Raw genomic sequence first — 14041 nt, 5'->3', positions numbered from 1 at the left:
TTCTTTAGCTCCTTACAAAGCCAGCTCCTTTCTGCCTCAGAGCCCTGACACGTGCATCTGGAAGGCTGTGCTTGCTACTCTCCAGCTACGTGACTCTTTCTCCTGCTCCAGGCCACAGCCGAAAGTCATTTCATCAGTGTCCTTTCCTGATGCTAGAAGTGAGGACAGGATAGCTGGAAATGATTGTCTGCACGGGTGAAATTACTACAAAATCTCATGTTTTACCTTAAAATTGCAAGCAATTTTGCATTCTCTTACAAAATAAATTGTTTCTTTTAATGTAAAATAGTCGCCTAAATCCCTCAAGTCACTGAGTGCATTTACCCTGCGTCTGCACGGCACCGACACCACGTCCCGTCCCCCCACACAGGAGCAGAGGCGCCTGCGGGTCAGCTCAGTCCTTCTCGGGGGTGGGGGTGGGGGTGGGGAGGCGCCCCAGCACTGCAGCCTGTGTGGCGGCCTCTCTGGTCTCACCCTCAAGAGGCCAGTGGGACCACCCATCCCAGTTCTGACACCAGAAATGTCCCCAGACACCGCCAAATGTCTCCTGGAAGGCAACATCACACACTGCTGAGAGCCACTGCTCTAGTCTGTATCAATGTCTTGCTTTAACGAATCATTTACTAATGAATTATGACAGTAGGTAATGCTTTTTTTTTTTTGGTTAAACACTGGGTACCAGGTATTAACCAACGTGAAAACTTCAAATGTACAAGAATTAGTAAGTAGAATATAAAATATCTTAGAAACAGAAAGTATTTACAAATGTATAAATAAGAAGATAATTCCCTAGAACCTGTAATTATTATTGCCACAAGGATAATGTAAAAAACAAAATCAGTTTATTATTTTTAGAAGGTGATTTTCTAAATATGAATTAGTATACTAGCAGGTAACAATACTTTCCCATTCTTCTCTTCTTTATCAAAGACATTTCACTATCAAAGATTATTTCAGAGTACTGCCATAAACCAGATGGAACTAAAATTTTTAAGTATCATTATCTACTATTTTACCAAAGGATAATTAATTACAAAGGGAAAAGAAAAATATGTATGTTACTGAATATATCATTTATAACATTAATATTTCATTAATGCTTTAAAATTTAAGGTTAAGACAAAACTCTTTCTGTTTCCTTCTTTGTCCTGCTGATTTTAAGATATATAGTTCCCTAATTTTTAGGACTGACTTTTAAAATAAACATCTATTTCAAAGCAGAAAAATGACTTTTAAAATTCACAGCTCTAAAATGATCTCCGTAATTGAGAAATTTAAACATTTTTCAAAAGGGAAAACAATCTGGGCATATAGCCCAATTCCTGTTTTTAAAGTTTAATTAACTTATATGCCATGCAAGAGGAAGCACACTCATCCATGAAAAGAAAAAAGAAATGAAGACCTAAATACCCACATTTTAAACTGAACACAGCTGTGAATGACACTGGCTCTGCTCACACTGGCTTCATTTAGATTTCTGCTTGTAATGTGCACTGCATCAGCGGTGACTGGAGTTATCTGCTGAATTCAGATCGTTATTCTATGGCGGAACCACCACTGCTAACTGCCTGCTAAATATGATGAGATAAACTTAAAAGTAAACAATGTTGACTAGGGATAATTCACCACTCTTCCTTTATTAGAGAAATGAGGTGTAATAATGGCAAATGTGGAAAAAGTAGATATAAAACTTTGTTTGGTTATTTTCCTTTCAAGCATTTTTCATGACTTATCTTCTTAGGCGTTTATAATAAATGCTTTCTAGTGAGTCAACTTTAAGCTCCCTAAGGGCAAAGAACTTTCTTAATGTCCATTACAGAGCACAATGCCTTCAGCAAGCCTCTAACTCTAGGAATTAATATTCCCATTGTTCATCACTTAATTTTGAGAGATTAACTGATAATATTTTCAGAAAGTCTGACTATGTAATAGTACTCACACTAACAACAATTTCTAGCCAAAACTAGATGTGGTCAAGAATGTAATAAGAAATGAACACTTTCACTAGCAGAATGGCCCAGATTTCTATTACGTTCCCCACTGTACTTTAAAAAGTTTTCACAGCACTGAACAGGACTTCACAAAAGATGATATCTGAAAGTTTAAAGACAGACATTCAATGTCATTATCCAGCATCAAAATGCAAATTTTAAAACGGGGGAAAAATATATATGTAAAACTGAATCACTCTGTTGTAAACCTGAAACGAACACAACACTGTAAATCAACTGAACTTCGATAAAAAATACATTATAAAAATCAAACGACAGGGCTTCCCTTGTGGTCCAGTGGTTAGAACCCACCTTGCAATGCAGGGGACACTGGCTCCCTCCTGGGTCTGGGAAGACCCCACACGCTGCGGGACAGTATGCCCGTGCGCCCCAGTGCCGGTGCCCCGCAGCAAGAGAAGCCTCAACAGCGAGGAGGCCGCTCGGCACAGCCAGAGAGCAGCCCCTGCTCGGCACAGCGACGAGGAGCACAGGCAGAAACAGGTAACATTACTGGGCAGAGTGTGAAGTGGTTTGGAAGCAGCCGGTCCTCACACTCTGACCCGGCTCTTCTGCCGCAGGTGTGCACCCACCTGAGCGTGCACAACGCTCACTGAAGACACGTCTGCATGCGTTCACAGCAGCAACACTTAAAACTGCAGGGTGGCTGACTGACAACCCTGCGCTGATTTCAGCTGTATGGCAAAGTGGTTCAGTTACACACATACAGGGCTTCCGAGGCGGCTCAGTGGGCGAACAATCTGTCTATGATGCAGGAGACGCAGAAGATGTGGGTTGATCCCTGGGTGGGGAAGACCCCCTGGAGGAGGGCATGGCAGCCCACTCCAGCGTCCTGCCTGGGAAATCCCATGGACAGAGGAGCCTGGTGGACCCCAGTCCCTGGGTCACAGAGAGTCAGCCACGACTGAAGCCACTGAGCCCAGCACATACACAAACACAAACGGTACCTGTTTCCAGAGGATCTCCCTGTAGATTATCACGGGACACTGCAAGCTCTGTGCTGCGTGCTTGTTTTATAACGGGCAGTGTGCGCCTCCCAGTCTCCTAACTCACCCCCCACCCCTCTCCCCTCTGACCACTCATTCGGCGGTTTTCTGTGTCTGCAAAGTATGCTTCTATTTTGTAAACAGATTCATTTGTACTATTTTTCAGATACCACATATAAGTGACATCATATAATATCTGACTTTGACTTACTTAGTATGACAGTCTGTACATCCATCCATTGTTGCTGCAAATGGCACTATTTCATTATTTTTTAATGGCCGAATACTATTCCATTGTATAACAACACAACTTCTTTATCCATTCATCTGTTGATGGATACTCACGCTGCTTCCATATCTTGGGTATTATTGTCAACAGCACAGTAGCACAATTTTAAACCAAAATTGAGAAACAACCTAAATACCCTATAGTGATGTGGATAAATTATAGAATATCCACACAGTGGGATATTATACATTAATGACAATAAATGTACTATAAATATGCAGCAACAACTATGAATCTCACTAAATAATGTTAAGAGAAAGAAACTGTCCACAAAAGAGTGCATCCTGTATGATTCCATTTACATAAAGCAGAATAACAGGCAAAACTAGTCAGTGATATTAGATACCAGGATAAAGGTCACACTTAGAGGTGAAAGGTGGTGACTGGTCGTCTATTTCTCATTCTGGTTAATGCTTATGTGTTTAACACTTTGTGAAAATCTGTTAAGCTGTGCACTTATAATTCATGCATTTTCATGTACTTCAGTAAAAGTTATAACTGCACTAGAAATTTACATAAAGTAACAATAAAAAGTCCCATTTTAACTGCTTTGCTAACTCCTGTGTGCAATTATACTATGTCAATCCACTATTGGCTCTCTTCAAATGTTTACACTTTGTAACAATTATTCTGCAAAGTTCTTGAAAGGTAGTGGTCAGTGGGTTTGCTGCATGAAAAGCACACAGGACAGGAAGTGGGAAAGTGAGGTCGTCATCGGGTTGCAATGAAGCAAATACCTCTGGACCTGCTTCACCTCGGGCGACTCTCCAGGCCAAGGACCCAGACGTCCTTCCTCCAAGTTCTCCAGGCTTAGGGCTTTTGGGAGATATAAATTCAACAAGTTCCACAATGATCCTCTGAAGAAGTTCTTTCCTTCTGTTTTCTGACAAAGATACTTGCCTCTGTAATTCAGGTTTAAAAACAAAAAAGTCACTAAAGATTAAAAGAATGTAGGGGTCCATCTGTAAGCATGACTATAATTAACACATTTATATTTTAACAACGTCCAACTAACCAACTTTATTTTCATACATACAATTATTTGGAAAATAAAAACGACACTGTGGAAAGTTAAGATGATTTTGTAACTTTCATGCTGAGAAATCATTTAGCACCCATATCCAGTTTTCCACACCCTTTGCATATGTGTGCATGTGTGTGTGCTCAGTCACGTCTGACTCTTTGTGACCTCATAGACTGGAGCGCACCAGGATCTTCCGTCCAAGGCATTTCCTAGGCAAGAACACTAGAGCGAGTTGCCATTTCCTGCTCCAGGGCATCTTTCTGATTCAGGGATTGAACCCATGGTCTCTTGCATCTCCTGCACTGGCAAGTGGATTCTTTACCACTGCGCCACCTGGGAAGCCCTTCCATGTCCTCTATTGGCCCAGATTTTAAACAGAGGCAGAAGTTTCTGTTTCTGAGTAAGACCAGCTGTCCTGCTGAGAAGATGAGGAAAGCAGGGGACCACACACACACATTACACCTGTTTGAATGCAACAAAAAGCTACCATGGTCGCCCAAGAGAAGAAGCAAACAGGCAAACTGAACTCCCTGCCAGGCACCTGCCGCCTACCAAGCGGCACGGGGAGCCACGCTCCCAGAGGCGGGTGGGCTGAGACGCCGGGCACGGACACAGCAGCGCCGTCAGCGCTGGGAGCCGGCCCCCGAGTCCAGGCCCTCTCTGGGCTCCAGCAAACACTCCAGGGATTCAGCTGAGGCACTCAGAAAGGCTGCATAGTAGGGGCATGGCAGAAGTCCAAGTAGGAGGAGACCCACCGTGGATCTCAACCACTGTAAGGTGATCTGCCTGTTCTAACTGCCTGCCAGGTGCAAACTTAGTTGTTTTTCAAATCATGAAAAATACTAATAATACACAAACATATAGTAAAAAAAATTTCAGTACACAAAAGGAGTATAAAATCAAAGCAGAAACTTCCCTCTTGGACCCCTAGTTCTCCTCACAAATAAGCATAGTTAACAATTTCCTGTGCCTTCTTTCAGAAATTTCTCCATGTAGATACACGTAAGGATAATCGCACGTAATAATATTCAAGTGACACTTAGAAAAATAAGGCGCTATATATATATATATATATATATATTTTTTTTAAACAGGAGGATTGGTAAAGACTTTTACTTATTTGGTTGCCCCTGGCAGCATGTGGGATCTCAGCTCCCTGACCAGGGAACATGGGCATTGAGGCCATGCCCTCTGCATTAGCAGAGTCTTCAACCACTGGACCTCCAGGGACATCCAAGGCAAAATATTTTTTATGTCAAGTATTACATATATTGAATTGAATTTTTTTCCCCCACTTTCAGATGTGACAATTTAAGGCAAAAAAACCCCAAAACAAACAAAAAAACACCCACCCACAATATTTAAAATGAGTCCTCAAAAGTTTAATGAAAAAAGACATTTAACATATTTAAATATTTTTGTTTGCATACTACTTAAAGAACTGCAATGGGTTAAAAAATGGCTATTCTTGATTATATAAAAAATTTCAAATGTCCTCTCAAAAATGACAAACACCCATCACATACCTGCTTATTAAGTCCATTAATAGTTTCTCTAAGTAATTCCTCTTTAATTTCAGTTCTTCTAGAGATTACCTCTTCATGTTTACAAGAATATCGCCAAGTGACATCAACCACCTTGAATTACAAGACACAAATATTTAACAAGATTACAACCATCAACATTAATTTGCTAAACACCTAGAATGCATGTAATTCTTAAAATTTTTAAATGCTAATCTTTTCATTAAAATTTTTGAATCTGTAGAAAAAATCAAACATGCTTTTTACTCATATTCTAACTGGTACACATCCAAGGAAGATTGATTAGGAGGTAAAATTTTCCCAACAATTAGCTATCAGAATTTATCTACAAAGCTGATCTCATAAATTCAAAAAATAAAATTCCATTTTATTGTACTGAATTATCTAAATGATAAATATAAACATTATAGAACTGTTTCTTGGCAAAGGTGCAAATATAATTCAGTACACAAGAAAATTTTTTTCAACAAATGGTGCTATAACAATTCATTATCCATATGCAAAATAATGAATTTCAATTCACACCTTGGACTATACATAAAAGTTAACCCAAAATGGATCACAGACGCAAATGTAAAACTAAAAGCATAAAACTTCCAGAAGAAAACTTAGGAGAAAATCCTTGTGGCTTGGGACAGGCAAACATCTCTTACATGTAACATCAAAAAGCAAGATCCACAAAAGGACAAATCGATAAACTGAACTTTTTCGATTTCTTCTCTTCAAAAATCATTAATAGAATTAAAAAGACAAGACAAACACAGAGAAAATCTCTGCAAAGCTCTTATTTGAAAAAGGACTTGTATTCAGAATATATGAAGAACTCTCAAAACCCAAGAATAAGAAAATGAACCACCCAATTAAAAAAAAAAAAAAATGGGTAAAGAGGAGAAATGGATGACAAACAAGTCCATAAAAAGCTGCTCAGTATTCATCCTTGAGGAAATGCAAATGAAGTCACTGCACATCTATTAAAAGGGACAAGAAAAAGTCAGACCATACTGCCAGCAAGAGTATGGAGAAATTGGGAATCCTCACATAGTGCTGGTGAGAATATAAAGATGGCACCACTCCTTTGGAAAATAGTTGAGCTAACTTCTTAAAAAGTTAGTCATGACAACCCACTCCAGTGTTCTTGCCTGGAGAATCCCATGGGTAGAGGAGCCTGGCAGGCTATAGACCGTGGGGTCACAAGGAGTTGGACACGACTGAGCACCTTTCACTTTCACCATGTGATTTAGTCATTCCTCTTGTAGGCATTTACCAAAGAGAAAAGAAAGCTATGCTCATTCAAAGACTTGTGCCTTTATGTTGTCATATAAAGACAATAGCGGCTGCACTGGAAATAGTAAAAAACTGGAAAAAACACAAATGTCCATCAACAGGCAAATGGATAAACAAAGCATGGTACATTCATACAGTGGAACACTGCTCAGCAATGAAAAGGATAAACTATTGATACATGAGAACACACAGAGGAATCTCAAGATAGTTACCATGAGTAAGATAAAAGCACCCCCCCATCAAAAAGAGTAAATATGATTCCACTTATACACAACTCCAGAGATGCAGATTCATCGATGGTCTCACAAAGCAGCTGTGGGGGCCTGCAGGGAGAGCGGCCAGGATGAGGGAAGATGAAGCAACAGGGACACTGCAAGGATGGCGGGTGTGTTCACGACTCCACCGCAAAGGCATCTCAGGGGCGTGGACGCAGGGCAACGCTTATTAAATTGTAACTTCAAATATATGCTGATTAGTCTATGTCAATTATACCTTCAAAAGCTGTCAAAAGAGCAAAGTAATTTTACTCTTAGGACGCAATTCTTCCCCCCATGTCCTACCTCGTCCTTGGAGAACGCAATGATGTAGGAGAGCTTCTTGCCCCAGCCGACCTCGTAGAGCAGGGGCTTGTCACAGACGTCCTCGCATGAGTCGCAGTGCAGCCAGCGCTGCTGAGATGGCGAGTACACCTCCGTCCAGACATGGTCTACACACGTGACGGGCAGGCGAGAGGCAGCAGGGCAGGAAACAAAAGCTCAGTGTATAAAACCAGAAGGACCTTCGGTAACTGTACACACCCAAGAGGAGAACCACACAGCATCAAGCAACTCTGAACTTAATGAGTGAGCCTGACCATTCTGTGGCATACAAGACTCTAGAATGGTTGTTCTAATTTCTCCCTGGAATCTTGGAAAATGTCTTGGAAACTACTTCAGTAGAGTCAGTGTTAGGTTTGGTTAGAAATAATGTGAGCTATAACTCTAAAAGGGGCAAACAAGCTAAACAACAGCATCAAAAACATGGACCTGAGACTTCCTGGTGGATCAGTGGTTAGGACTCCATGCTCCCACTGCAGGGGGCATGGGTTCAATCCCTGGTCAGAGGACTAGGGTCCTGCATTCTGGGTGGTACAGTCAATAAATAAATATTAACAAATGATCAATAAAATTTCCACTAAGCAACAATACATCATCCTTTAAAAAAAAAGTACACATAGCAATCGAGCAGCCCATGGTACTTGGAAATTATGGTGCCCATGAGTATTGAAATGTAAAACTTAAAAAATTAAAATAGCAAAAAACAAAAACCATGGGGCTAATACACACAGTTTGCTAATGTGAAGGAGTTAACTCCACTTTGGAACTGTAGACCAGCAGAGATCTAACAGTGGATGTCTGGTTATTCATGGTCTCTATTTGATTGTGGGGAAAAAAAAAAAAAAACAAGTAACTATTGAGTGAAGCTTTCATTTTACCCTAAGAAAACAACAGAAACAAACAAGTGAAAAAAGTCTAAGAACATGTAAGTGACACAAGTTATAAGTAAATAAATATAAATCTCAATGGCTTTTATTATATTTTTATTGTCTACTGAGTTAAAATTACTAAATCTTTTATACTAATCTCTCCAAAAATAAAGAATTTCTACAGAACATTATTGCACATGTTCCTATCCAAAGAGAAATAGCATGACTAAAAATGGCATGGTGTCCTCCAAATTGTTAAAGAATATTTATGATGCAAAGTAATAGCCATAAAAGAAAAAAAAGATCCTGTGCTCCCCATAAAAAAACCTGTTATCTTACAGAAGGCAAACGGAGCCTCAGACTGACAAGGCAGGGGAGTGTGCACCCCAGCCTCAGCGCCCTCCCACCTCCACGCCCCGCACCTGTGTAATCCCAGACGTAGCGGGCTTCAAAGCCCAGGGCGCGGCAGCACAGCGTGAAGCAGTTGGCCCACTCCCCACACCGCCCACTTCTCGTCTCCAGAAGCTTCTCGGGATTATTATACCTGGTTCAAAGTAGCAACAACAAAAAGTGCCGGTTCATTATCAATACCAAGAATTCTAAAGAATTTATATTGAAAGAAAGTGTTTGTTAGTCCCTCAGTCATGGCCAACTCTCTGTGACCCTATGGACTGTAGCCCACCAGGCTCCTCTGTCCATGGGATTCTCCAGGCAAGAATACTGGAGTGGGTAGCCATTTCCTCCTCCAGGGGATTTTCCATACCCAGGGACTGAACTGGAGTTTCCTGAATTGCTGGCAGATTCTTTACTGTCTGAATCACCAGGGAAGCCACCTTTGTGCTAAACAGTAATATTTCTTAACTTCATATTCTTAAAGAACGATTACAGAGTCTAGAATGTGTGAGGCACTGTGCTAGAATCCTGGGTGAAAGTGACTAAACACTGGTACACAGCCTTCAGGAGCTTATGGTCCTGAGAGAGAAAAGGACAGAACACAGATAATTTTAGTACATGGCAGGACATGACACAAGCTACACAACAGGTCAGAATCGGTGTTACAGGACAGGGTTCAGGCAGGAGAGACTACATCTGAACTGGGCCCTGCAGGACAGGCAGAGATTCTCTGCAGAATCTGCTTTAAGCATGACTGTTTGCCTAACAGGTGGTGTAATTATCTCACTGTACTTAAACAACTTTAACAAACTGCTCAATAAAGATTTGAAAGCTTAGCTGAACTCAATTTTATTAATACTTAAAACACTATTTTCCCTTCTAATGATCATTTGGATTATACTTTTATTCTTCCAATTCACTTGAAGGTGCTTGCTAATTTGGAAGTGGTTTTTTGAAATGTATTTGCCACACTCTTTAAAAAGTTACTCCAGGGACTTCCCTGATGGTCCAGTGGTCAGGGCGGGGTGCTTTCACTGCTGGGGCCCAAGTTTAATCTTTGGTCAGGGAACTAAGACCCTGCAAGCCGCACAGTGCGCACAAAAACAAAAAAAGTTACTCCAGTTCTAACATTACCACAAAGCTGAAGAACATCCAATTTTGCATATTATGTTTGAGAAGGAATTTGGGGCTAATAAAGCTACATAGGAAAAGCGCTCAGCTGAGCAGAAATGCTGGCCATGAGCTCGGGTGGGAAGGACACAGCTTCACAAGTGCACTGGCTCAGCAGTGACGAGCTTGTCTTCAATCAAGCAGATGCTCTGGCTTGCGCTAAGTGAAATGAATTTATAATTTAGGTAATGTAGTTACTGAAACACGTGGTCTCTTTACATGAGGAAGTAACAGCAGCAAATCAGGGCGTCCTGTGCCTCCATGCCTCAACATTGCTTGTGTCAAGGTGAAAGGCCACAGGCTCTAATGAGTAGTGTCCATCCTCCCAATCCTACACAGAGAACAGCCAAGACGAGCGCATGATTCGACGGGAAAAGGACAACAAGGTACAAATACAATACCTTTGTATCCCCAAGCCTCTGCCCCCACCCCATGCACTGTCAGTCCATACCCACAGCCTAGAGTTTATGAGGACAATTTACCTATAATCATATATACTTTTATCTTCAGATCTTTGCAAGTACCTGTGCACATATATGCTGAATGAAGAAACAACTGTTAATTATAGATAATTATTGGATACTGGATTCTGTTTATCTTGGACTCCGTATATCACAGGACTGATTCTCCCTTAAGATAGAACTGAGTACTGAGGCCCCTAAAACCAGGTGCTTCAAAAACTTGCTCAAAAAAAAGAAAAACTTGCTATCTTTTCTTACCTGATGACACAACCAAATTTTATAAGTATTGTCAATTAAGAATATCTAATAAGAGACTTGTATATTAAAGGATGGAAAAAGTTAACAGAAAAGTTCCAATTCCTTTAGTTTAAAATTAAGAGATATGAGGGTAGGTTAGAGTGGCAGGGGAGGCACCAAACTTCTTTATTAAAAATAAAATATGATGCGATACAACAGCACTGTGTACAGACCCCACACTGCATCATGCCCCCAGGACTACTTTATTTCTGGACGTTATACTTGGTTCCCTTCATGCCCTTCCCACCAGGAAACCACCCATATTTTTTCTCTATATCTATTAGTTTGGCTTTGTGTGTCTATTTGCTCTGGTCTTACACTCCACACACAGGTGAAATCATATAGTACATGTTTTTCTCTGTGTGACTTATTTCCTTGGCATAGCACCCACAAGGTCCATCATACTGTTGCAAATGGCAAGATTTTATTCTTTTCTTATGATTGAGTAGAACTGCATTGTGTATATATAACACCACATCTTCTTTAGCCATTCACCCACCAACTGCTAAAAATCTTAAAAGATCTCATAACAAAGAAACATTTTAACTGTATAACAACCGAAAGCAATTAGTTTTACTTTGATCATTTCACAATGTATACAGATATCAAATCGTTATGCTGTACACTGAAAATAATGTAATGTTGTATGCCAAGCATGCTTCAATGAATAATATCACGACAATAAACATAAAAAAAGAAAAATTAGTTTCAAAAAATTATATAAAACATGACAGTCTTTAACTATACTTTCACCTTCCATATTACCATCTGATGATTTAAGTGCAGCACTGTATTTACCATCACAAGGATTAGTTTTATTCTAATCTTTTAGCATTATTTTTTATGTGCTATCAGTATTATTATTAATGTTATCAGAAAGTTAAAATTTATGTATTAAAAGAAGAAAAACTCACAATTTATAGCATTAAATTGCTAGGACAATACTCAACATGTTGTCAACAAGCTCTTCCTATAAAAAGCAAGACAGCAAATACTCTAGACTGTGCAGGCCATACGGTCTCTGCAGCCAGTGCTCAACTCTGCCACTGTAACATGAAAACACTTACAGACCACGATAACAAAGCAGCACGGACGCGCTCCAGTAAAACTTCATGCACAAAAACAGGATGTGCGCCGGACTGAGCCTGTCAGCCCAGCTAGCCGACCCCTGTTCTGGAGGAATATACTTCTAATAACAGAAGTGAAGATTAGAAGTTGGTTTAATAAAATGCTCTTCTAACCATCCCATGAGGGACTGCTCTGCCTTCGCCGTCAGCGGACGCTCACCGTGGGAATCGGTTGCTGAGCTGGCACGCATCACAGTAGTGGTCTTCTACTCTGCTGGCACCCCACTTCAGCTCATCCTCACTGGGGAGTAATGACTCGCCTCTGGACTTAGTCTGGCCACCACACTTGCTGCACACAATGTCGTTCACCCAGTGAAAAAATTCTTCCTTAAACCAGTGTAAAAGCTCCAGCAAAAGAAAATCCTCTTCACTTACATTAGTACCTGAAAAGTTAGAACAGAACTGAGTAAGACCTAAAGCAGAAAAAAACTAAAAACACCCACATACATTTTGTTCTCAAATATGAAGCTGAAATAAATGAAAACAGAAGACTACCTAAAAGGTCTTCACGAGAGGATGCAGACAGAGTTGTGAGTGCACTGTGAGGCAGGCACACAATGGCACAGTCCACGGCACACTCACAGCCGTCGGGCTTGAGTACTGTGTCCTCTGACCGACACCATACTCAGCACGGCCAGCTCTCAGGGGTCGTCACGCAAGTGGAAAGTAAGAAAGTAAGTCTGACTCTGGGGACACAATTTTTCCCAGAAGCCCACTGTGTTCCCCTGTTGCCTAGCAAAGTAATAAAGCTTTCCTTTCCTACTTTACCACCCCCCAAAACAGAAGTGTGATTTTGAAAAACATTTTTAAATGACTGCATTAAACCTGTTATCAGACATAAACACAATACAAAACAATCACAAAATTATAGGCAGAAATCACAGAATTCTGAACATATTAAAAATCATCCTATTAGCTTTTCTATTAGTGCTTCAATTGTACAATGTAATTCATCTGAGAACACTTACCACAAAACACATAAAAGCACAACCATGTTTACAATATTTATAACAACCCTTGCAAGTAAACATGATATATCATATTATATCCACTGTATCAAATAAAAGGGTCTCTAACCACATTCAAGACAGTGTTATCTCTGGGAAGAAGAAAAGGAGAGAGGAAAAGAATCTGGGAGACACGGATGGGTCTCTCATTCCTGTCTTTAATGTTTTACTATTAAATAGTTAAAAAACACATATATGAAGGAAATATACAGCATAATATTAAGATCTAATAAAATCTGATGCTGGGCACAGGTATTGAATCTATTATACTCTATTATACTCTAAAATACTTTTTGTATTTATATTTTATATATCTCAAAATTATTAAAAAAAAAAAAAACTACAGAGATTAATTAATTAAAAAGCCAAAACATATTATGTTCTTGAGTGGGAAAACAATATTCTCAAGTTGTTAATTCTCTACAAATCAACCTGTACTTTAATGAAATCCCAAGTGACACTAGAAAATAATTTTTCATAAAATTTCACAGGCCAACTGCAAAAAACTCACATGAAAGAAGAAATGCACAGAACAGTCAACTTTTAAGATAAATTTGTCTATAGTACTTCAAGGCACATTAAAAAACTCTAAATAAAATATTGTGATATTGGTAAAGAACAGACAGAAGAATGAAATAAAAGAAAGAGTCCTGAAAGACAGATTTCTAAGTGATGCACAGTATTTAATAAAGTTAGCCTTTAAAGCAATTCTAAGAGGAGGGACTGTTCGACAAATCGTATTGGGAGAAGCAGCTGTCCAGATACCAGATTCCTCCTTCATTCCTTCTAACACATATATATATAAACACCATACAGCGGGAATATTATAAAAGTAGAAGTTTATGTTTACATCTTTGGGGGAGAAAACAAAACACCAACTGTAAAAATAATTTTCTAATTAAAATTTATAACTTTTGAATTTCAAAAGGTACAGTAAATGAAATTAAAGAATACTGAGAGCAAAATGTAATGCATCTAACAAAGT

The 14041-nt window shown here is 39.6% G+C and overlaps 1 protein-coding gene across 2 annotated transcripts in view; it reads right to left on the bottom strand.

Moving 5' to 3' along the window:
- The window catches only part of NGLY1 (N-glycanase 1), a 55265-nt gene that overhangs the window by 8038 nt on the left and 33186 nt on the right, over positions 1–14041 (bottom strand). For both annotated transcript variants that reach the window (XM_043893539.1, XM_043893538.1), the window contains exons 5-9: positions 12210–12432; positions 9024–9145; positions 7697–7842; positions 5835–5945; positions 4022–4186 (exon numbers count right to left, since the gene is read on the bottom strand). In XM_043893539.1, the coding sequence (XP_043749474.1) occupies positions 4022–4186; positions 5835–5945; positions 7697–7842; positions 9024–9145; positions 12210–12432 (767 nt within the window). The remainder of the gene's footprint in view (positions 1–4021; positions 4187–5834; positions 5946–7696; positions 7843–9023; positions 9146–12209; positions 12433–14041) is intronic.

This window comes from Cervus elaphus, chromosome 32, assembly GCF_910594005.1.
Source record: "Cervus elaphus chromosome 32, mCerEla1.1, whole genome shotgun sequence".
Taxonomy (NCBI): Eukaryota; Metazoa; Chordata; class Mammalia; order Artiodactyla; family Cervidae; genus Cervus; species Cervus elaphus.
Note: the sequence above shows the minus strand (reverse complement) of the source record. Positions and strands in the feature narration are given on the sequence as shown.